This window comes from Apodemus sylvaticus, chromosome 8 (assembly GCF_947179515.1).
Source record: "Apodemus sylvaticus chromosome 8, mApoSyl1.1, whole genome shotgun sequence".
Taxonomy (NCBI): Eukaryota; Metazoa; Chordata; class Mammalia; order Rodentia; family Muridae; genus Apodemus; species Apodemus sylvaticus.
This window is the reverse complement of record NC_067479.1, coordinates 26,045,192-26,067,674: the sequence shown is the minus strand read 5'-3', so window position 1 is coordinate 26,067,674 and position 22,483 is coordinate 26,045,192. Positions and strand designations below refer to the sequence as shown.

At 41.7% G+C, this 22,483-nt stretch overlaps 1 protein-coding gene across 7 annotated transcripts in view; it reads right to left on the bottom strand.

Moving 5' to 3' along the window:
- Klf12 (KLF transcription factor 12) overlaps window positions 1–22,483 on the bottom strand; it is a 409,277-nt gene that overhangs the window by 17,189 nt on the left and 369,605 nt on the right. For all 7 annotated transcript variants that reach the window (XM_052190787.1, XM_052190791.1, XM_052190789.1 and 4 more), the window contains one exon: window positions 11,381–11,538. In XM_052190787.1, the coding sequence (XP_052046747.1) occupies window positions 11,381–11,538 (158 nt within the window). The remainder of the gene's footprint in view (window positions 1–11,380; window positions 11,539–22,483) is intronic.

The window sequence follows — 22,483 nt, the reverse complement described above, 5'->3', positions numbered from 1 at the left end:
AATCTGCTCAAGTCAGGGCCCCACATCTGGTACAGCAGCTGTAATTGTGGCCACTACTATTGAGTTTGGAATAGTAAAGGGTACCAGGTTTTATGTTGAGGTCCTTTATCCACTGATGTTAATTTTGTGCAGCTTGAGAGATAAGGATCTTGAGTTATTCTTCTACATGAACCTATTCAATTTTGCCAGCACCATTTGTTGAAAATGATGTCTGTTCTCCAAGGTGTATTTTTGTTCTCTGTCAAAAGTCGAGAGTGGCTATAGGAACATGGACTTATATCTGGTTCCTCAGCTTTATTTTCTTGGTTAATGTGTCTGTTTATATGCCAGTATCATACTATTTTATTTCAATGTTCGAAGTATAACTTGAAATCAGGATGGGGATGCCTCCAGGAATGTTTTTATTGTTCAGAACTGCTTCAGTTCTCCTTGGTCTTTTGTATTTTCATATGCATTTGGAGATGATTCTTTTTCTTTTTCTTTTCTCTTCATTTCCTTTCATTTTCTTTTTGAGATAGGGTCCTACCAGGCTGCCGTTGAACTTGTATTTTTCTCGCATTATAAGCATGCAGCACAATGCTATTTTTCTGTGAACACTAGATTTTGTGAAAGAATTCTTTCTGAATGATCATCACATCTCTGCACACCTTGATTACACTTCTGGCAGTCTCTTTTGCAGAAGGCTCTTCATTTACCTGCCCCATAAATATTTTCCAAGATTTTGATGTTTTCACTTTCACATCTGCACAGTCCTTCCCAGGCCATGCTATGTGAACAATGTCTACATTAAGACTCTCTTTCCTCTATGTTGTGATGGAAAGTTGTCCCATCTGTCCACTGAACTAAACACTGATACTGAACTCGGTTTTGATGTCATCCCCTGGGCTTAACACAGAGTAGTCTGTTTTGGTGTGTGAATATATTTCGTGACGGGTTTTCTTCATTTGTTCTCCACCTTACTTTTAAGAATACATTTATTTGTTATATTTAAATGGGGCTCTGTGTGCTCATGTGGTAACATAAATATAGGAGTGTACAGATACCAGAGCAGAGTATCAGAGCCCCTGAAACTGGAGTCAGGCAGCTGTGAGTTGCCTTGTGGGTGCTGAAAACTGAACTCAGATTGTCCGGAAGACCAGTGAGTGCTCTTAACTACTGCAACACTTCACTTTCATCTTACTTTTTGAGACAGAGTCGCTCATTGGACTTGGAGCTCACAGGTTCAACTAGACCAGCCGACCAGGAAGTCACACGAAGCCTCCAGTTTCTGTCTGTCCAGTGCTGCTGCTGCACGTGGCTTTTACGTGGGTTCTGAGGATAGAACTTGGGACCTTATGCTTGTACGATGAGCACTTTCTTACCGAACTATGTCCCTAGTTACTGAGCCTTGCGTGTTCTTACTCAGATGAATATTATTTTAATTTTTATGGTAATAAGCTTATTCTTAGTTACAAAGAGTTAATTGAAATGAGTATTACAAATAAACCCTTTCCAGATTCGTTAGTGATAAAAATATGTATTCTACCAAAACGCAGTTCTGTATTACCTTTGTACTAAGTGCTGTTTAATAATTCTATTAAAAATCCACACAACCATGCTCCTACCATCCAGGATTAGGATTAGGTGATGTTTGAGTCTCAGGTAAACCACGAGGAAGCACAGAGGATGGCAAGAACATTTCCTGACTTTCCTCTCTTCACAGTGCTCTGATAAATGGAAAGATAACACGGAGCTCAAAATAAAAGGCTGTCCATATAGATCTCATGACAATTTTAATTTGATGATATATGTGCTCACATAAATAAAATTCAGAAAGAAAAATTCACTTTGTAATGTATCATTAAACAGAGATATTCACTGGCAGGTGGTTTCATAAGCTTTTCTCAGTGTATTCAAAAGATCAACTTTTAAAACAGCAATTCTGTAAGGTATAGATAGCTTTTAGTATAAAATTAAATCAAATATAATACAAGTATGATCAGTATGGGTCTCAGGCACTTTCTATAAAAGGCATTAACTCTCTGATGTGTCAAGAGACCGCCCTTCCCTTTTGTGAAAATAATATAGCATTTGTAACATTTTCTAAGTATATTGATAGAAGTCTAGATTGGAAAAGTTCCCTCCCTTTAGGTGGCAATCGGAAGTACTGGTTTGCTAAGGCCCAATAGGTGGCCATGAGGATGGTTTCCAATGGTCACTCTGTGCCACCCGGGCAACTTACATAGACAAGCACCTTCCCTCTTTGCTATTCTGCTCCCTGTGAAAGATATCTGCCAAGATGGCCGTCGAGCCCACCAGATTTAGAACCACTTGTCTTCATTTTTACATCTCGTTCATTAGCATGCAAAGAGTTGTGTGATGGAGCCCTCAAGAGCTGCCCGTCTGGTTTTATTTAGGGACTAGCACTGGTCTGTGTCTTCTCACATAACATTTTCAGAGAGTGGGAGAAAAGCTAGTCATCGGGCTAGTCACAAGTATGGGGTGGTGGCTTTCCTGAAGGGGTTAGCCTGGCAGGTTTGTGAACATGTCAAAGACTGGGTGCAATGACAGGAACAGACCCCTAGAGCAGCCAGGGCTTCAATTGAAAATGTGCTTTTTCCTCAATGTGTAACCCTGGGGAGCGTTCTAACCTAGCTCCTCTCCTGGGATTTACACAGCCCCTAAGTAGGCATTCCATCCTCCAGAGCCCCCCAGTAATTGCCTGATACTATTAAGACATTATGGTAGAGAGGAAAAGCATGTGGGAGAAACTGAGGCAAGCTGAACAGTATTCATGGCAGCTGATGTGAGGATGAATGGGGGAAGAGTTCGAGAAGGCTATGAAACGAAAATGTGTAGCATACTTGCATAGCTGTGCATGATTTTGTGGAAACAGAAAAATGTCTGCACCCTCCATGTGAGATCTTCATGTATCCTAAGCACCATCTTAAGCACACCCGCTGGCTATTCTTCTTTTTTTTATTCGATATATTCTTTATTTACATTTTAAATGATTTCCCCTTTCCTGGATCCCCCCTCCCTGAAAGTCCCATAAACTTTCTTCCCTCCCCCTGTTCCCCAATCCACCCCTTCCAGCTTCCCTGTCCTGGTATTCCCCTATACTGCTGCACTGAGCCTTTCCAGGACCAGGGGCCTCTCCTTCCTTCTTCTTGGGCATCATTTGATATATGAATTGTTTCTTGGGTATTAGCTTCTGGGCTAATATCCCTTTATCAGTGAGCGTATACCATATGTGTTCTTTTGTGATTGGGTTACCTCACTAAGGATGACATTCTCCAGTTCTACCCACTTGCCTAAGAATTTAATGAATTCATTGTTTTTAATAGGTGAGTAGTATTCCACAGTGTAAATATACCACATTTTCTGTATCCATTCCTCCATTGAGGGACATCTGGGTTCTTTCCAGCTTCTGGTTATTATAAATAGGGCTGGTATGAATATAGTGGAGCATGTGTCCTTATTACATGCTGGGGAATCCTCTAGGTATATGCCCAGGAGTGGTATGTCAAAAGGACAAAACTGCAACCAACAAATAGGGAAAAGATCTTTACCAACACTACAATTGACATAGGACTTATATCCAAGATATACAAAGAACCCAAGAAGGTAGACTCCAGAGAGCCAAATATCCCCATTAAAAAATGGGGTACTGAGCTAAGCAAAGAATTTTCACCTGAGGAATATCCAATGGCGGAGAAGCACCTAAAGAAATGTTCAACATCCTTAGTCATCAGGGAAATGTAACTCAAAACAACCCTGAGATTTCACCTCACACCAGTCAGAATGGCTAAGGTCAAAAACTCAGGAGACAGCAGGTGTTGGTGAGGACGTGGAGAAAGAGGAACACTCCTCCCCTGCTGGTGGGGTTGCAAGCTGGTACAACCACTCTGGAAATCGGTGTGGCGGTTCCTCAGAACACTGGGCATGCTGGCTATTCTTAGCCTAGCCTTCTCCTCCTCCCCCCCATTCATCCTCACATCTGGTCAGTTGCCATGAATACTGTTCAGCTTGCCTCAGTTTCCCGCACATGCCTTTCCTCTCCACCATAATGTCTTAATAGTATCAGGCAACATACTGGGGGGGACTCTGGAGGATGGAATGCCTACTTAGGGCAAAAGGTGTGTGTGGGTGGGGGGCAGGTCAAAGAGCTTAATAGGTCAGGTGACACTGAGGCATCTTGGAAAATGACAAGAAGTTATTGACTGATGAAGTAGGAAGAAAAGAGTCGAGCAGACAGGCGATTGGAGGTTGGGGCTGCAGATCAGGGTGAGCTCACATGCCCAAGCTCATCTGCAGAGCATGGCAGGGTCCCAGCTGAGAACAGGATGCCTGCAGGGCTGCATGCTTACGCATTCATGGCTTATACATCTTAAATTATCTGCTCTGCCATGGGCGAGCACACCAAGAATGGTCCATGACTTTTTGAAAGTCAATCTATAGGAATGGAGAAAATGTTCAACCAGCAGTTGCTGAGTTCCCCCCATGGACAGGGCCTTTCAAATGGGAAACTGAAATATTTTAGTAAGGATGTAAACAATTGTTTATTTACTATAACAATGACATACTATGCTCACTAAATGGTGGTTAGGTTCACTCCCAAACCACTACTGCTCATACACATTAAATCCACTAGAGTCCCAAGTCAAGTTATTTAATTATAGCCATATGCTTACAATGACATGCATCTATAGCTGGATCCACTTCAGCAAAGGGCTGCTGAATGCCTACAATGTGTCATCACTGTAACTATCTACTTGGGTCATAAAACTGATGTCCTGAGTCATACATTTTTAATGAGACTTTCAACATCTGGGGATAAAGCTAAAAATGAGAATCCATGAGATTCCCACAGCTTGGCTAGCTTCTCCAAGCTCACTAGTTACGGGATACAGAGCGATGCAAACTTTAGTTTCATCATTTCAAATTTCATATTTTCTTTTTTAATTTCTCAGCACATGTTGCTGTAGTGTGAGTGTGATTTACACCCGGACTCACCCCCACAAACAACCACCAATAAAACCCCACCACCAACAAAAAAAAAAAAACAAAAAACAAAAACAAGCTAACCAAACAAACAGAAAACCAAAAAAATGCCCAAATTCATGTTGAAATTTAATCCCTACCATGAAGCATTAAGGAGTAGGACATAAGTCTCTCAAAAATTCCTGCCTTCTGTCCTGAGACAGCCACCTCGGACTCCAATATCAAGAAGGCTACCATCTAATGCAGTCCTTCAACCTTGGACCAGACCCAAAATCTTGCCTAGTCTAGGATATTGTACTCTCAGCAGCAGAAACAGACTAAGACAACCATACAGCTCATATCATACACAAGCTCTGGTCAGGACTTACAAGCTACTTACCATGAGGATTCTACCCTAAAAAAAATCAGTTCTTAGGTCATACCTCAGAACCATCACTAGGTCGTGTGCTTTATCTTACAGTTGATAGAGATGGGAGGGGGAGGTCCTAAAAAGGGGTGTGTGTGTCAGTGTACCATGAGCTGTGTACTAATGATGCAAATATCGGAGGAACAGTAGCACCGCTCATATCTGAAGGCAGACCCAAAGGCCACCAGGTGGTTTAGCTGTCAGAGAATCTCCCCCAAGCTACTTTAGAATCTCATTCAGGAAGAGAAAAAAAAAAGTAGAGATGTCAATTTAGAAGAAAGAAATACATGAATAGCAGTAAGAACTGATGAGTCAAGGGAAAAGTGAGACCGTGGAATCTGCAGTCACTTAGGATCGCCGCGTGGGAGGGAGTGTAGGTGTAAGTGGGACTTAAAAGCATCAGACGTGTAATTTATAAATAACAAGGATCCGGTTACGGCACATGCTCCGCTCATCAAAGGAGGCCTTGCTAATTAGTGTGCAGTTTCCTTTATTTTTAAAGGTAAACAAGAACAGATTTTAGACACAGTTTAATCGCCCTCGGTTCATAATTTCAAGCTTCCATAAGTAACCTTTTAATGTCCAAGATTCTGATATGAGTTATTTTTATAAAGTCAGATACACTGGAAATGTACCTATCTCAAGTTCAGTTCCATATACATTTTAATGAAAATTATACAAAACCGCCCTACTAAGCCCCTCCCCCCAGATTTATGGCAGAGCCATAATATCAATTTATAATATGAAATATTTCAAATATTTATTGTAAATGAAAAGACCTGTTGAAATTATTTTTAGAAACTTGGCTGGAAATTTAACTCCGTCTTCCATTCATCACCAAGTTGAAATGTTCTGCGGAACATTTCTTTCTGATTGCCATGTTTCATTTCAGTGTGTCCAACGCAACGGGAGAGCCCTCAAATTTCCCACCTAGACTGTCTGCAACAGCCGGGGCTAGTGCGCCATCTAGTGGCTGTATGAATTACTGACACTTGTGTGTTAAAACACAGCACTGAAATTTCTAGGTGCGTTGTGTTCAACCTTCCTAATGCAGGGGCCCTTTAGTACAGACCCCTAACCATAAAATTATTTTTGTTGCTACTACATAACTGTAATTTTGCTAATGTTCTGAATCATATTGTAAATATCTGTGTTTTTTAATGATCTTAGTTGACCCCTGTGAAACGTTACTCTGAGCTCCAAAGGGGTTGTGACTCAGGTTGAGAGACCCACTGCTTTAGACTATAGCAAGTGTTCTAAATGATGCCATATTTTCTTTTAAAATGCACACTTAGATAATTTAATATACCTCTACTATCTTTTTTGTTTTGTTTTTTGTTTGTTTTTTAGGGAGGTTGTTTTGTTTTCATTTTTTTGAGACTGGGTTTCTCTGGCTGTCCTGGAACTCACTCTGTAGACCTCAGGCTGGCCTCAAACTCAGAAATCCGCCTGCCTCTGCCTCCCAAGTGCTGGGTTTAAAGGTGTGCACCACTACTGCCCGGCTCTGCACTATCTTTAAATGAAGAAAATCAACAGTAGATATTCATTGTGCAAACAAGAATCCACCAACTTAAATCTTGTACATTTTCATTCAAATACACTGCACACCTCATGGGGTGGAAGAAATATACAATGTAGGTGAGAGGGTAGGAACAATAGGCCTGCTGGCAAAGTTGTGATGCCTCTTGGGCTACATTTTCCCCTTTGTAAAGTTCTTTTAACAATAACAATGTAGCCTTGGGGGGGAGTGGGAGAGGGGGTGGCAGGGAGGGGGTTGCCACGATGATATTTCAGAAACCTTGTTAACTTATTCCTGCCATCCCCTAAGCTGCACAGTAACAAAACAGAGTCAATTATTTTTAAATTTAAGTTATTTCAGTGTGCACTGCCAAGCTCTTCTTTAACTGTGTATCCGCTGCTAATATCTAGAAAAAGTCCCTTTCCTGTATCCCGATAAATGTCTACAGTGTTTCGGCCTAAGGAGATACAGAAGTGGTCAGACACCACTTAAGTGCAGAAAGTTGAAGAAGCAGTAACAGGATTATTGCTGTGTCCTTCTTAAGGAAAGTTTCTCAGCACAGCCCGCTCCCCTCCCATAGCGTGCGTAGATCTCACAAGCCCTCAGGTATAATCCCAAACTCCACATTAAGTATTATTGGTCACACATAAGGATCTTACTCAACATGCCTGAAGCAAAGGTAAGGCTAAGAAGCTGTTTGTTAAAAGCCAGCCTGAATTTCTATAGAACCAGTGTTGATTACATTTCATTCACGACATTATGAAATCTTGTGTATAATTATAAATTATAAGCTAGCCCGGGATCATTTGACACCAGTTAGAACAAGTTAACCAGATTTTACTCTTTCTTTCTATTTGACAATAATGGCACTTGACTGTCATGTCAAGAGGCTGTGCCTGCACAGTCTGGAGGGGTCCCTTGCTATCAGAGAACTGGTTCTTAGCCCATCTTCATCCCCTGTAGGGGAAAAAAAGCCCACAGATACTCAAGGTATGAGATAGAAACCAGTGAAAAATTTGCATTTAACCTCTGCACATCTTCTTGCACACCCAGATAAGATCTGGAGATTTACAGTATCTGATGCGATGCAAATGCTTCCCACAGCTGCTATGCATACTGCTGAGGGCTGCTGACAAGAAAAAGTTCACAGGCGTTAAGCAAAATCCAAGACTAGTGGACCGCACAGGAGCAGACCCTTTGGATGCAGGGCACGGGCTGTAAGTGATTCCTTGGTAAGGGGATGAATGGATTTGATACATTTTGGGTTTGGAGCAGGAGATTAGCACGTATATATTGCTGCAGACTAGAGGTAGCACATTTACAAGAGGAGCCTGCGATATGGAGGTCTCTAGGATTACAACTCAGGGAGTTTTCTTTGTATTTGTCATATTCAATCTGCCAATCAATGGACTGGAAAAGATTGAAAAGATGAAGGAGAGACGGGCGCGCGCGCGCGCGCGCGCGCATGTGTGTGTGTGTGTGTATGAGTGTGTATGTATTATTCAGAGTCTTTTCCCTTACTGATTTTAACACAATACAATAAGTCACTACAGTGGGCTTAATAGTAAGAATTTTCTGGATTGGAATAAGTACATATTAATCCCCAGGCTGCCAACACTACAGCAAGATTTTCCTGGGTCCCCAGAAGTGGCCTCGATTCTACTCCCAAGGGAAGCCATCATTTCCGGGATAGCTGGAACACTACAAGTCTAGGTGTCAACACTAATCAGTTTCTATCTACTACAATGGATAAACTACATCTAGCTGGCAGCATTCCTTGATCTAGATGCCCCTAATAGAGTAACTTCCAGAAGACTTAAATAGATCTTGTAAACATTAAGAGGCTTCCAATAAAGATCTCTTCCCTCAGTATATAGGGAACACAAACTATTTTATAAAGACAGCATAACGAGACAAAGTGTGAGCACACCTAGAAAGACACACTTTCTGTCCAAATTGGGAGTGTCTAATCGGGAGGTCAGGAGGTGCTCAACCTTTGGACCCAGTGACTGCCAGTCAGTGTCAGAAAAAGTCTGATCATTTAAGGGATCTCCAACCATCCGGAAGCCCCTAAAGGCACCATAAGGGTCATTCAAGAAGAGGACAGGACTCGGTCTTCAACTTCCACCCAATGTCTTGCTGACATCCAAGCAGCTGCTGGATGTTTATAAGGAGAGGTGGAAACCCAGTATAGGGACAGCAGCACTCGTGTGGAAAAGAGTTAAACCGCTGCAGCTGCCAGGCCGCCCTGCAGACGAGCAAGTGTGTGGAAAACAGTGGAGCAGTGACTTGCTCCCATGGGAGCTTGACAGGCAAGAGCTCCCTCTAATCAGAAATCATACTCTGTATTGTGATCTATAAGGTCACGGTGACCTTCAAAGTCTACGAGGTCACCTTACTAATAACTCAAGCTTACTAATTCAGCTCCAGCAGTCCATGGTTTATGTTGCCTTGAATCATGGTGAATAACTGACATCTCTTCTGCTCACTTAGCATGTGTTAAAACCTGTAAGATTGAAATCCAATAGTCCTGGGGAATGCGTTCTTTAATCACACCTGATTAAAAACCCTCCTCTCTTTTGCTGTGTATCACTCGGATGAATAGAATAGGGGTGTGTCTGTGTGAAAATGAGGCTCATGTATTCCAGAAAGCTCAAGGGGAATGGGAATAGCTCAACATATGGTGATTCACGGAAGACAATCTCTCTCTCTCTCTCTCTCTCTCTCTGTGTGTGTGTGTGTGTGTGTGTGTGTGTGTGTAGAAATTTCCCCATAACAATTAGAGCCTGGGCTCGCCACACTTCCTGTTTGTGGGCTTCCGTGCCTTTATGCTCATTTATTTGTCTTAATGACTAAGAATGTGATTGAAAAACAGTCCAGTGGGCTGAGAATAGGCCTGGCTGGTCCCTCTATTGGTAGTGTGTGCACTGCTGTGGCTTCAACCCCCAGAACCATAGTAAATCAATATACCACAAAATGAAAATCAGTGCCTAAGAAATCAGTGTACTTCTTGTGAGGAAGTGCACAATCAAAGAAGAAGGAAGAATCCAGAATTAAGTAGAAACTGGGGGAAAAGATTTGAAGCAGAGGAGAGACACAGAAGAAGCCATCAGAAACCACAGAGCAGCTAACAAAAACCCCAGCTCCAGGCTGGGGATATTGGTCAGGAGTGTCTAAGCATCCCCTAAAACAGTCCAGGCTACTGGCATTCCTCTGGTTGCCTCCCTGTTTAATTAGAGTTCAGGACATGCTAATTTTTCCAGAAGTCATAGGTTGCCAAATAGAGAGTCAGGTATGGGATATTTCTCCTTGACTCGTTGATCAGGGGTATCCCAGAGACATCCCCAAACAATAAAAACTATCGGTCTTGGTTATGGACCTCAGCAATATTTGATTGTAAGACCACATCCCTAAAATCTTAATATACTTTGACCCAAGGGTCAAATATATACTTTGGCTAGCTCTCTTAGTACTTGAAGGCGCTGTGCAGGCTGCTGGGGTGGGGTGGGGTCATCAATAGTCTTTCTCAGTTGTGAACCATGTGAGCTATAATAATGACCAGCATGACAAAACATGCTCATGGGTGCAATTGTGGAGCGATTCCAGTCAAGCCCATGAGCTTATAGCATGTTGCATATATTTGCAGCCCCTGTAGATAGCATGCATGTATGATCAATGCTTCTGGCCCATGACTTTGCAAATAAATGTAGTAACATGGGGTCAAGAAATGGCAAAGAAGGCCAGTTTAAATGCTTTTACAATTTAATCTGGGAAGTGGTTTGCCTTGAGTGGCTATTTTGATATGAGGGAGAACGCATTTAACACAGTCACACAGGAATCTCTTATGCTCGAAGGTTCCCATGAAAGAGCCTTGCTGGAGTCTGGTCTGTGTCAACGACGGGTACTTGACAGGACTTGCTGGTTTGTGGCCTGTTTCAGCAGGGAGGCTATGACTGTCTCCCTGTTTCATCTCCTCCTTTGAATGTCACTGAATTCAGTCACCAGCCACTGGGTAGGGAAGGCTGAGTGGTGGTGGGTCTTCTCTTGTCTTTTGTTCCTTGCCAGTGAGTGCACTCAGAAGGAGCCCAGGGGATGGCAGCTCAGGGCCACACAGCACAAAAAACACATTGTGGCCAGTGCCTAGTAATGACAACCTTCTGGATGAGCGGGGCATAGGAATGTGGGAGGATGGATAGTTGAATTGTAGCAAAATTGTGAATTACTTGTGGTATCAATTTCTTTTCTAAGTATTGAAAATCCCTTTCCTATGTGACAGCAACTACTAAGGAAAATCACACAGGATTTCATGGAACTGGTTTTAAAAATACCTTCAGTGCTGCTCTGTATATATACATTTTTGAGCTTTTAGTTTATTTCTCTGCTACTTTAGAAAAAGAGTACGGCCACGAATGTCCCCCCCAATCCCCCCAACCTCCCCCCCCCCCATTGTGAGAAGCTCCAGGGAGCTGTACCTGTGTGTGTTCTCCGGTGTGCCTTCAGGTGAGAACTTTTTGTGTAGACTTTGTTGCACCCTTCGAAGTCACATCTGTGGATGCGCCGCTTCCTAGAGTCCGGGGATTCTGATCGTCTCTGGCGCCTTGTGCTCTCGATGCTAAATGGTGAGATTGAACTGAAAAAGAAGAAGTAGTGTTACACTAGGATTAGCCCAGCCCTTGCTCTGGGGCCTTAGCAGGCTGAGAACGTGGCTGTTGACTCTGTAGCCTCGTGGGCTCCATGATCATTCACACTGCTCTCATCCTCCAGATGTTTCTCAGCAGCTAAAGGAAGTGGCATGGCTATTTTTCTTTCAAGAGTTCTGGAGAAAGACAAACAATGTTTACAGCAGCAAGCTAGGCATATACAGGCATGTAATGTCAGGATGTGAGCGGCTGAGGCAGGAGGAGCCAGAGGTGGAGGCTAGCCTGGGGTACATAAGACCTGTTTGTAAACACCCAAACCCACCAAGCCAGTCTAATGCAACAATCTCCAAAAGCAAGTATCAGCAGAGGCAAGCAAGAAAACACCCCATGTCTGTGCTAAAGTAGCAGCTCAACTTTTTAAGTCTAAATAGTCTTTCTAGAGAATGTTTTGGGAAGCCCCACTCTAGATAACGTCAATGTAACATAGTTCATGAGAGGTGTGTCTGAGCTGCATGGAACATTATACAATCATGTAAATCACAGCGCACATTTCAAAACAATTGAGGTCAGGGTGAAGGAATTGGTCTCGGTACATCAACACGGTGACTCACAACAAGCAATTTCTGTGCAGAGAAATGCACTTGATATTTAACTTTCCTACTTTGTGGTTTTTGTTTTGTTTTGTTTTGTTTTTTGTGGTGAGGAATAAAGCGCGTTGTCTTTAAAGATTAGCTGAACTACTATCATGAGAAAAGAAAAAAGAAAAAGACTTTAACTATGAAGTTTGGCCCGGACTTGCATGTTGTTTCATTTTAATGCCCAGTAGAAAAACAGGATTAGTTTGTAATGTCAGGTAATTCATTTACATGTACCTTTTTCAAACCTTAATCTCTTTTGATTGAGACAGAAAGTACATGACTCATCTTTTTATTAGTTACCCATGAAGTTCTCTAAAATTACAATGGAATACAACAAAGAGACAGGCACCCTTGTTTCTACAAGACACATTTACCATGACCAACATTTTGCCAGGTTTTTTCCCCCTCATTGCAGATTTTAACCTGTTTTGCTGTTTTTGTTTTGAGGACTCATTATGTGTTTGTTATTAGCTATTCTACACATTTTTAAACATCATATTTAATCTTACTGGGGAGGGGGAAGGAAGACAGCGCGGCAGTGCTTGCTGAGTCTGACAACCTGACCTGAGTTAGAACCTTAGACTCCACGGGGAGGAAGGAGAGAACCCACTTATGCATGTGTCCTTCTAGCCTCCATGATCGAGCCATGGCACAGGTATTCACACTCACACAGACATCGCTCCTGTACTCAATAAATGCAAAAAGAAAAGCCTTTTGACTAGCAATTCATCCCTTTTAAGAACACAAAGATAAAGATGCCCCCCCCCCCCCTCTTATTGGGCCATTGCTTCAACCTTTGTCCTCCCAGGGAGAAGCCACTACCAATTTCTTTAGATATTTCCAATGAAAACTGTTCTGCTACAATGTATCCATTGCCCATGGCATGTTGGCTACACAGGCTACACACTGGTTTACAGTGCATGATGAGCAGGTCTCCCCTACAACTGTCTTCTCTCTCATGCCTCATCCTCCCATTAGGCCCCTCTGTTCCCCTGCATACCTAGGTTCATGTCACATATGTTTAAGTATGTTACTATATGTATAATCTGCTATCGTAGAAATTTAAAATATGACCATGTGGTTCTGAAACATTATAAGTAAAGTTATGCCAATGTCATAACTTTGCAAAGTCTTCTATCTTCATCCCAACCCCAGCACCTTAAAGCATTAAGCATCTGAGTTTAATCTAATATGTAAGTGCCCACATGTCACAGTCTGCTGATTCAAGTAAGGGTGATGGGAGTGGCCCACCCTGTATTTTAAAGCGCCATCACTTAAGTGACCAGCAGGGACTGTTTCTGACACCCCACTAATGCCTTACTTCAGCCAACTGTTTTACGACATCTCCTCTTAGCACATTCCTGTTTATTGTCTCTGTAGTGTATTTTTCTTGCCTACAAATAACAGAACAGGCAGGCAAGGCTTCAGAGAAGGTAAGATCAAACGTAAATGCCGTTCATCAAGCCTCAAGCTGTGTGATTTGAGATCTGCGCTAGAGCGAAAGAACATAGGCTGTGCAGCTGGCTGAGCCACCTTTTAAAGCCTTCATTATCTATCAGGATGGATTTGTGGTTTTCCATGTCATTGACTCAGTTGCCGGGACAAGAGTCTATTATGAAAAGAGTCAAAACAACACGAGAGGACGGCTTGAGTTTGTCCTCAGAGTGATTCCTGCACTGAGTGAGATTCCTGAGAACAAGGAGACTGTGTGTGCCTCGATACAGTAAAAGCAATTCATTTCTTGAATATGTGATCTTGCAAACAAACATAGATTTTGGCCCAAGGAGCCTTATAAAAGGAAGTCCGTTATTGTGTTGTATGATGTTTGGCATCTTTCACAGATCAAGACGATGATAGTTATTTCTTTCCATTAAGTTGAAATTCAAGGTTTGCAACAAGTCCAGATTTATTCACATTATTTCCTATGCATTAACATACAAATACTACTGTCAACCCATATAAACCCAGCCACAGCTTTTGCTAGTGGTTGACTTTAACCAGTTATCTTGCTATGAATTTCTGAAACCAAGCCAGCTTTGAATGGTCTTGAAGGTCCCTGTGATGAAAGTCACCCACCAGTTAACTGACAAACAGAGGCCAGGCAAGAATGTGCTTTACTGGGTTTAGAATTGAGTCAAGGCCAAGAAGCTAGACATGGATGCCCTTCATGTTCAGGCCTTAGTCTCTGCTCTTCCTCATTCTAAAGGATGACATTTTTAGATGTTACCCAGAGCAGCCATGTAAGGGAATGTGAACAACAAGAATGAATTGTGAAATACCTCTAAAAGGTGTGTACCTGAGGACTGGAGCGTAGTAGTAGACCTGCTTCTGAGGAGTGGCTTTCTTTGTCTGCACTTCCCTGTTTTCAAGAGTACAGGCTCTGTCAGCAGATACAGAGAAGTACCATCCCCCCCCTCCTGCATTTAGAACATATCATGTATTGTGTGAAACGTTCTTGTTTTCTGCTAAACAACTTTTTCTGCTTTCAGAGCAATGGGCTAACTGGTTAACCAACATTGAGGATCCAGGCTGACTTGTTACTTCACAAGTTGGGCTGGTTCTAAAGAATGTCAACGTGCAACTGCTGATTGCATTTCAGGTTCGGGGTTATTTCAATTATATTTGGTGATAATCTTTGTATTTTCAAATACAAAGGCTGTGCTCGCAAAGTTGGTACTAAACAGTTCCTTACAGTTCAAAAGACCAGTGAGTGCTGCTGACCAGATTCCCAGTGAGTAAAGACAGCTGCTGTGCAATCCTACAAACTTGAGTTCAATCCCTGAAACACACTAAAGTCTGAAGGAGAGGACCAACTCTACAGCTGCCCTCTGACCTCCTCTTGTGTGCGGAGGCATGTGAATGAGCTTTGTCGTACATGTGTAAATACACATGGGCTCAAGCACAAATGCTCACACACAGCACCATCACTACCACCAACAAAAGAAAATAAACAGATAAATATTTTTAAAAGCAGAAACTTCATGCCCCCTCTGCTTCCCAGAAGGCCAGCCGACTCAGAGGTTTGTGAGGCCCATGTGGTAATTTTAGATCCTGGGAGAACCAAAGAACAAAATCATGACGTCAGCAGCAGCACAATCTGGCTTGGAGTGGTGAGGTAAATTAGAATTAAATCCAGAGAGTCTGGGAAAGTCACATGCAGAAACAGCTCCACTTAATAAACTGAAGTCCTGTATGGCTGCCACAGAAAAATAAAATCAGGGTGAACTGTAATCAGCAGGTAATAAAAGAGCATTTGTCATGGGTGACGTCAATGTAAAGAGCTGTCCTCTGCTGAAATTGGAGTTCCTAAAAGAGTGAAAGGAAGGGAGAGGGGAATGAAGGGAGGGAGGGAAGAGGGAATGAAGGGAGGAGGGAAGGGAGGGAGAAAGGAAGGAAGGCAAAAAGGAATAAAAGGCCAAGACCTCCTTTCAAGGTTAAGAAGACCCACACACATCACAACATAAAAACTAGAAGCAGAAAATACTGCAATTGACAGTATTTCAGCACACACACACTCAGTTGCACTGTTGAAGATACCATTGACAATGTACGTTCACAGAATGCTTAGTGTGTGAGCATCAGGCTCTTCTCTATTAAGTCTCAAAGCCATCCTAAGGTTCACAGCAGTGGCATCCAATCTTGCACTGGAAGAAGCCCAGGCATCCGGAGTCAGAGTCGATGTCAGGACGTGGAGCCAAGAGGCTGACCCCGGAGCGCAGTGCTATCTATTACCTTACACTTTGGGAGAAGATGCAGAAGGCATTACAAATGAATGTACGGGAAAATGTATACAAGCAATGAAACAATATGTATCACTTAAAGTTCTGCTCAAAACCAGTTATGTAAAGCAACAACACACAGGCGCACTCGTGAATGTTGCTTATTCCAAGGGCATACATACACTGTTCAGTTGAAAATTATAAGGCGGACTGCTTGCAAACACTATCAGAGACACATGGGGTTAGGGTGGAATTATTCTACAAAAAAAATATTTTCTTTAACTTTTTGTTTACATTTATTGATTGATTGTGTATAGGGGTGCATCCTGTGTGGTGTCCTTGCAAAGGTCAGAGGACAGCTTGAGGAAGCTGGTTCTTTCCTTCAACTATGTGCGTCCCCAAAATTGAACTTAGGTCATAGGTCATGGCAGCAAGAGCCTTCAACCACAGAACCATCTCATTGGCCCCAGAAAATACTTTCTTAAAGTTTCTGTGAAGTGTATATTTATTCTCACGTACAATTTTCTAAAGGGAGAGGCCCACGGCTCATGAGTCAAGGTGTACCATGAGCCAAGTCCCTCCTGTCACTGTGACTCACTGATGCTACCAGAAGGAATTCAGAGGTGGACTGAATCAAGCAATGATTACCTTAAGGAAATTAGAGATATGTTTCGAAAAGTACGTTTTCTACTACTTCTAACTTAGGTAGACATTCTACCTAACTTTAACATTCTAAGATTAGTAGTTGTCACTGTTTCTAGAAGCTGTGATTTACACATCTTCCCATTTCATGTTAGAATTGGAATTGAATATGCTTCCAGAATGTAAATATTGACAGTAATACCTAGTCTAAATAATGCCTAGTCTAAACAGAAAGCTCAGTCCTATAAATTTGAACTAAACCTGACACTTTTTCACAGGAACAGAATGTGCCCCAAATGTATTTCTAATTACTCTTTTATTTCAGTAAACAGAATCTGGTACAAACTTGGCAGGAAGATGAAGGCTTTAGAAGTGAGTCCCTTGTAAGGGACAGGGAGTAAAGTCACAGTGTTTTCATGACTGACCTCACTGAAGCAGCAGCTATGAAATACTTCCCCACACTGGTTTCCAGACCATTAATAGATTAAAAACTACCAGAGGCTGAGCTTTCTATTTTAGTCACTTCATGTTTTAGCAAGCAAGATGAAGGCAGGTTAAGGAAAAAGGTATAAAATGGTTCTAAAAAACTGAATCAATAAAGGTACCAGATCTGATTATGTATCGTCATCAAATTCTTATGATGCAATTAGACTAGCAGCTGAAAGAGTTGTTTCTGAACAACAAAAGAAAAGGGGAAATCATTTTGAAATGTAAATAAAAAATATATCGAATTTAAAAAAAAAGATCTCTTGTAGACAGATGACATCTCTTCAGACAGCAACCTCTGTGAAAACATTTCATAAATTTCAAAGACTCTATGCCCCAGATCACTTCATAGTGCCAGGTGAAACATGGGCTCTGGACTTATGAGCTTCTGAAGTGTGTAGGACACACCCACAGCATGGGAGACACAGAAGCTGCTTAAATATTTAGAACAACATTTCTACAGAGATTCTTCAGAACACTGAGGTTTTCTGCCAGGAGTTGTAGCTCAATGGATCATGAGAACTTGAAAAGAAACAAAACAAACCTTCTAGGTCGCAGCAGGATTACAGGTAATTATTTTAATCCGAATGCCTTTAAGGCAAGCTCTACCCTCTTCACTGAGGCCTATCCTACTGCCTCCTGCTGCCTTACTTCTTCATGCTTATTTCTTTGTTGTGGTAGTAGGGACTCAATCCAGGGTCTCCTGTTTTGTTGACAAACGGTCCAGTCTACCACTGAGGAACAGCCCAACAGAAAAGCAGGCCTTTATATCTTTCTTACCTACATGGTTCTTGAACATATCTGTTTTGAGACCTCCTAGAATCAGGCTGGTTTAGAAAATTATTTCTCTTGGGTTTGCGGAGATGGACCAGGGATTAAGAATGTATGCTGCTCTTGCTGAGAACTTGATTTTGGTTCCTAGCTCCCACGTTGGGCAGCCTAGAACCGTCTATTACCTCTTAACTCTTGCCATCTAAGGCTCTCGTCCAGTCTCTGGTGGGCACATGTACTTACCCATCCCCCATCAATAAAAGTTATATCTTAAAAAAATACTATTTACTTAGCTAAAGATAATAGCTTAGTGTTAGGCTGCTCCAACATGGATACATGATCTCAAACACATCAGTCCACTATCAACAGATGTTTGAAAGGCTGAACAGGCAAAAAGGCAGGAAGGAGTTTGGGGATCATTCTCTGACCGGCAAGAGAGGATCAGAACATTGTTTGCTCTAAGACATAACTGTACAGCCAGCAGCTCATTTTTCCACATTGGAAAGATGTTAGAAGGCAGATTCCCTACTAAGGCAGTTCTGTGCATGTACCACAGGCAAGAACAGTATAGGACTGTATATTTTAAATATGAAAACAGATATAGGATCGTTCAAATAGGCAGTTCCAATGAGATATTTTAACATAAGCATAAAATAAAACTTTTGACATGACCATCAAAACAACCTTCCATCTATTTTATGCTGGTCATTAACCAGGTCTATGTCACACTAGAGATTTGTTTTATTAAAGTGCACTGAAATTTTGTCAGCTAACTAACTCGCAGTCAGGCTTGCATAAATTATTGAAAAGCTTTATCGCTCCTGGGGGGCTACATAAATAACAAGACCAAGTAGGACCCCTTAGTAGTTTTCCAAATAAGCTTTTTTTCTGTGTCACCAAGATGACTGTAGTGTGCCACAAATACCTATCTTTCTTACCACAAAATGACTATATAATTGAATTTTGGAGAAAACCAAAACTTTTCAAATCAGACCAAGAAGGATATTTTCCTTGCTCCTTATACTGGCTGGTTGTGTGTCAACTTGACACAAGCTGGAGTTATCACAGAGAAAGGAGCTTCCCTTGAGGAAATGCATCCATGAGATGAAGCTATGGGACATTGTCTCAATTAGTGATTAAGGGGGAGGGCCCCTTGTGGGTGGGGCCATCCCTGGGCTGGTGGTCCTGGGTTCTATAAGAAAGCAAGCTGAGCGAGCCAGGGGAAGCAAACCAGTAAGAAACATCCCTCTGTGGCCTCTGCATCAGCTCCTGCTTCCTGACCTGCTTGAGTTCCAGTCCTGACTTCCTTTAGTGATGAACTGCAACGTGGAAGTGTAAGCTGAATAAACCCTTTCCTCCCCAACTTGCTTCTTGGTCATGATGTTTGTGCAGGAATAGAAACCCTGACTAATACGTTACCCCCACCCCAACAATCCACTTCATAAAAACTTTGACCTTCAAATAATATGTCAAATTAATGGTGCTACAGTTGGATGATATATTATTATGATCCAATTTCATACTTGGAAGACCTTTAGAAAATAAAGAAACAGGCTTTTCAATATTAATCATTATTCCAAGGGCAGATAGCTAACTGGTGGCAGACTCGAAGTCACAGACCTGTCTTCTTGATCCTGTTCATAACTAAGACTTTACTTAGAATCAAGAAAAATATGTCTAACACTATCATTCTTTTCATCTGCTAGAATGCAGAGTCTTGCAGTGGGGATGTTTTTGCTTTGGTTGCTAAGAAACTCAGGCTAAACAGGCTAGGGATTTTGATTGCTTATTTTTTATTCTAATTACACATTTTGGAACAAAAACTACAAGGTTTTAATTTCATGTAGTATATTTTTTATTAAGGACTTATTTTTCTTGCACACGAGTGCTTGAGTGTGTGTGTGTGTGTGCTTGTGCAAGTGTGTGTGTTTACATGCATATGGATGCTCATAGAGGCTAGAAGAGGCTAGAAGATTTCCTGGAGCTACAGGTGCAGCCTGTTGTGAGTCTACTGATAATCTGTGGTGGCAACTGAATTCAGTTCATCTGCAAACCTGCTCCAGCCTTTTAGGGAGCCATTAATAAAAGTGTACATCATGACATCTTACTTTAACTATTTGATCTATTTATTAATAAACAGGAAAATAAAAGCAAACCAGACAAACCAACCAAACAAAATGTACTGTTTAAAATGGAGGGAATCAATCTCTGTCAGGCTCATCATCAAAAGGCAGATCCACCTCCAATCCCCACTAAAAACACGATTTCAACAATGTCTTGTGGTTTCTAATGTCCAACTTAAAAACACTTCATTTGTTACATTTCCTGCTAGGTGTTTTCTCCTATTCCATGCTACTGAAGCTGGAACTGTTTCCTTAATTTCAAGTGATTTTTGTGCACTGACCTTGTGTTCTGCTACTGTACTGAACTTATCTGTCAGTTCTAGTAGTTTTCTGGAAATACCTTTAGGATTTTTCTATGAAGAAGATTTCATGTCAACTGTGAATGGAGGTAATCTGAGTTTATTATTTATTTTTACTTGCCTTTGGCTAAACTGTCGTGTGAAAGCTGTAAATACAGACATCTGTGTCTTGATCTTTTTAGGCTTTCATCTATGTGATCTTTTATCCTGTCTGTTAGATGTGACTCTTCATTCCTGGTCCTCATGAGGATGAGGACATTCCCTTGGATTCCGACTGGGATGAGTGTTTTCATCATGAAAGGATGTTAGAGTTTGCCAAATGCACTTTCTGCACACATAGAGACAATCATGGGTTTTTGTCATTCTTACTACTAATGTAGTGCGTCCTGCTGCTTTTCATGTTAAGAAACCCTCACTTATGAGTTAATCCCACTCATTATGCTATACAGTTCCTTATGTACTGCTGGATCTATTTACTAGGGTTCTATTGCAGGCTTTTAAGTCTATAGCCATAACATATATTGGTGTAGTTTAATGTGCTGTCTTTGGTTGTGATATTGAGGTGATGTTGTTCTCATCGGATGAGCTGAGACTGTGTTCTGGTCTCTTTTGAGTATGTATTCCACATGGTGTTTGCACTTAGAACCATTCAGTACTAGGTTTGTTGTCTTCCTTCATGAATATTTATCCCCTGTTTCCAAATATATTCCACAATTAAACCCTTCTACAGAGTTGCTGTTTCTGATATGTCTTTGTTCACCTAGAACATTTCCTCTTATTCAAGTCTTGGAGTCATGCTACCTGCCAAATGCACAGACCTGACCCATCCCCTATTCGCCTAGGAAGGAGGGTCACATTATGCATTTTGTGAGTTTCAAATGATGACTGTATTATTCATTTTCTTAATTCTACTCTCCTCCATTATTGGCACAAGACTGTCCATAGTTGCTGCCCCGGGGTCTTGTTGGCTCTCGTGACTCCTCATCATGTACTGAGCTGCTAACAGTGCACCCAGTATACACTGTGAAACACTTGGTCCATACAACAATGGCTTGTATGCACGCACACTGAGGAGTAGCATGAAAATGATGTTAACATTAGCAGTGCAGATAATTCTTATCAGCAGTCTCAAAAGGTAAGAAGTGGGGGCTTGGAACGGCTAAATGCTAGCTCGCCCAATGAGTCTTAGTAGCTTGAGCCCACATCGTTCTCCTACCTCACATCTTTCCTGTGCCAGGGACGAAAAATCTTTTCAATCATAAAATGAGAACAGTAAGTACTGTATTTACTGGCGATTAAATGTTTTATGCCCTGTTAATTTTTTAACTTGACCTTTTCCTGCTAAGACAATCAGTAAGACTGGATTAAAATACTAGTCACTTATAAGTATTTTTCAATTTAACACGACTAACTCAATAAAATAGTTATTTCCTGTGAGTCCACCACAGAAAAGCAAGTGTCCATATGAAGCATTGTCAGAGAGTTTATAATCCAATGAGGTGTGACAGTTGGTTATTTATCTACCTACCTTAAATATGTGAGATATGACTCAAATCTCTGCTAATAGATGGCAGTCAGGCAGTGTATACTTCTACGAAGTTTATGTTCTCAGGCCTAGCTCTGTCTGTTGCATTAATTCTGATGTTAAAAACATCACCTTCTTCAATTGGCATCTCCAAGACAACCACACAGCAGCCACAGGAGTGTTTAATGGCTGTCCCCCCTCCCCCACTGCTAAGAGGCTGAGAGTTTCTTGGAGCTGCCTCCTCTCTGCCCTGGAGCTCCCTCTATTTATAAAATATTTTTGGCTCCTCTGCGCATTTGATGGTCCAGCCCAGCCTGTGGCTCCTTTCATTTTCTTGGGCGCGTTCCTTTTCATCACCTCTCTGGTTTCTCCCTCATCCCATGCCAAGTATATGTGAGAGGAAAACAACAACCTCCTTCCCTTGGCACAGGCATCAGCTTTCCCTACCCATAGCCCTGGGAGCAAGGTCTCATCCAAGGGCTGCAAGGCTTCTGCTCACCGTCCATGTCCAGGTCTTTCTAAGGGCACAATTTCCACATCAAGAGTTTTGCTGTGGAGGAATCCAGTGCCAGCTGTGAGGATAATAAAAATTTCTCCAATTTATTATGTATGCAAATCATAATTATGTAAGTCATAAAAATGATATGTGATAAAGCAAGGCACAATCAAGTGTAATGGATGCCAAGGGAAGGAGGATCAGGGCAAGCTTAATGGAGGACATCAAAGAATGAG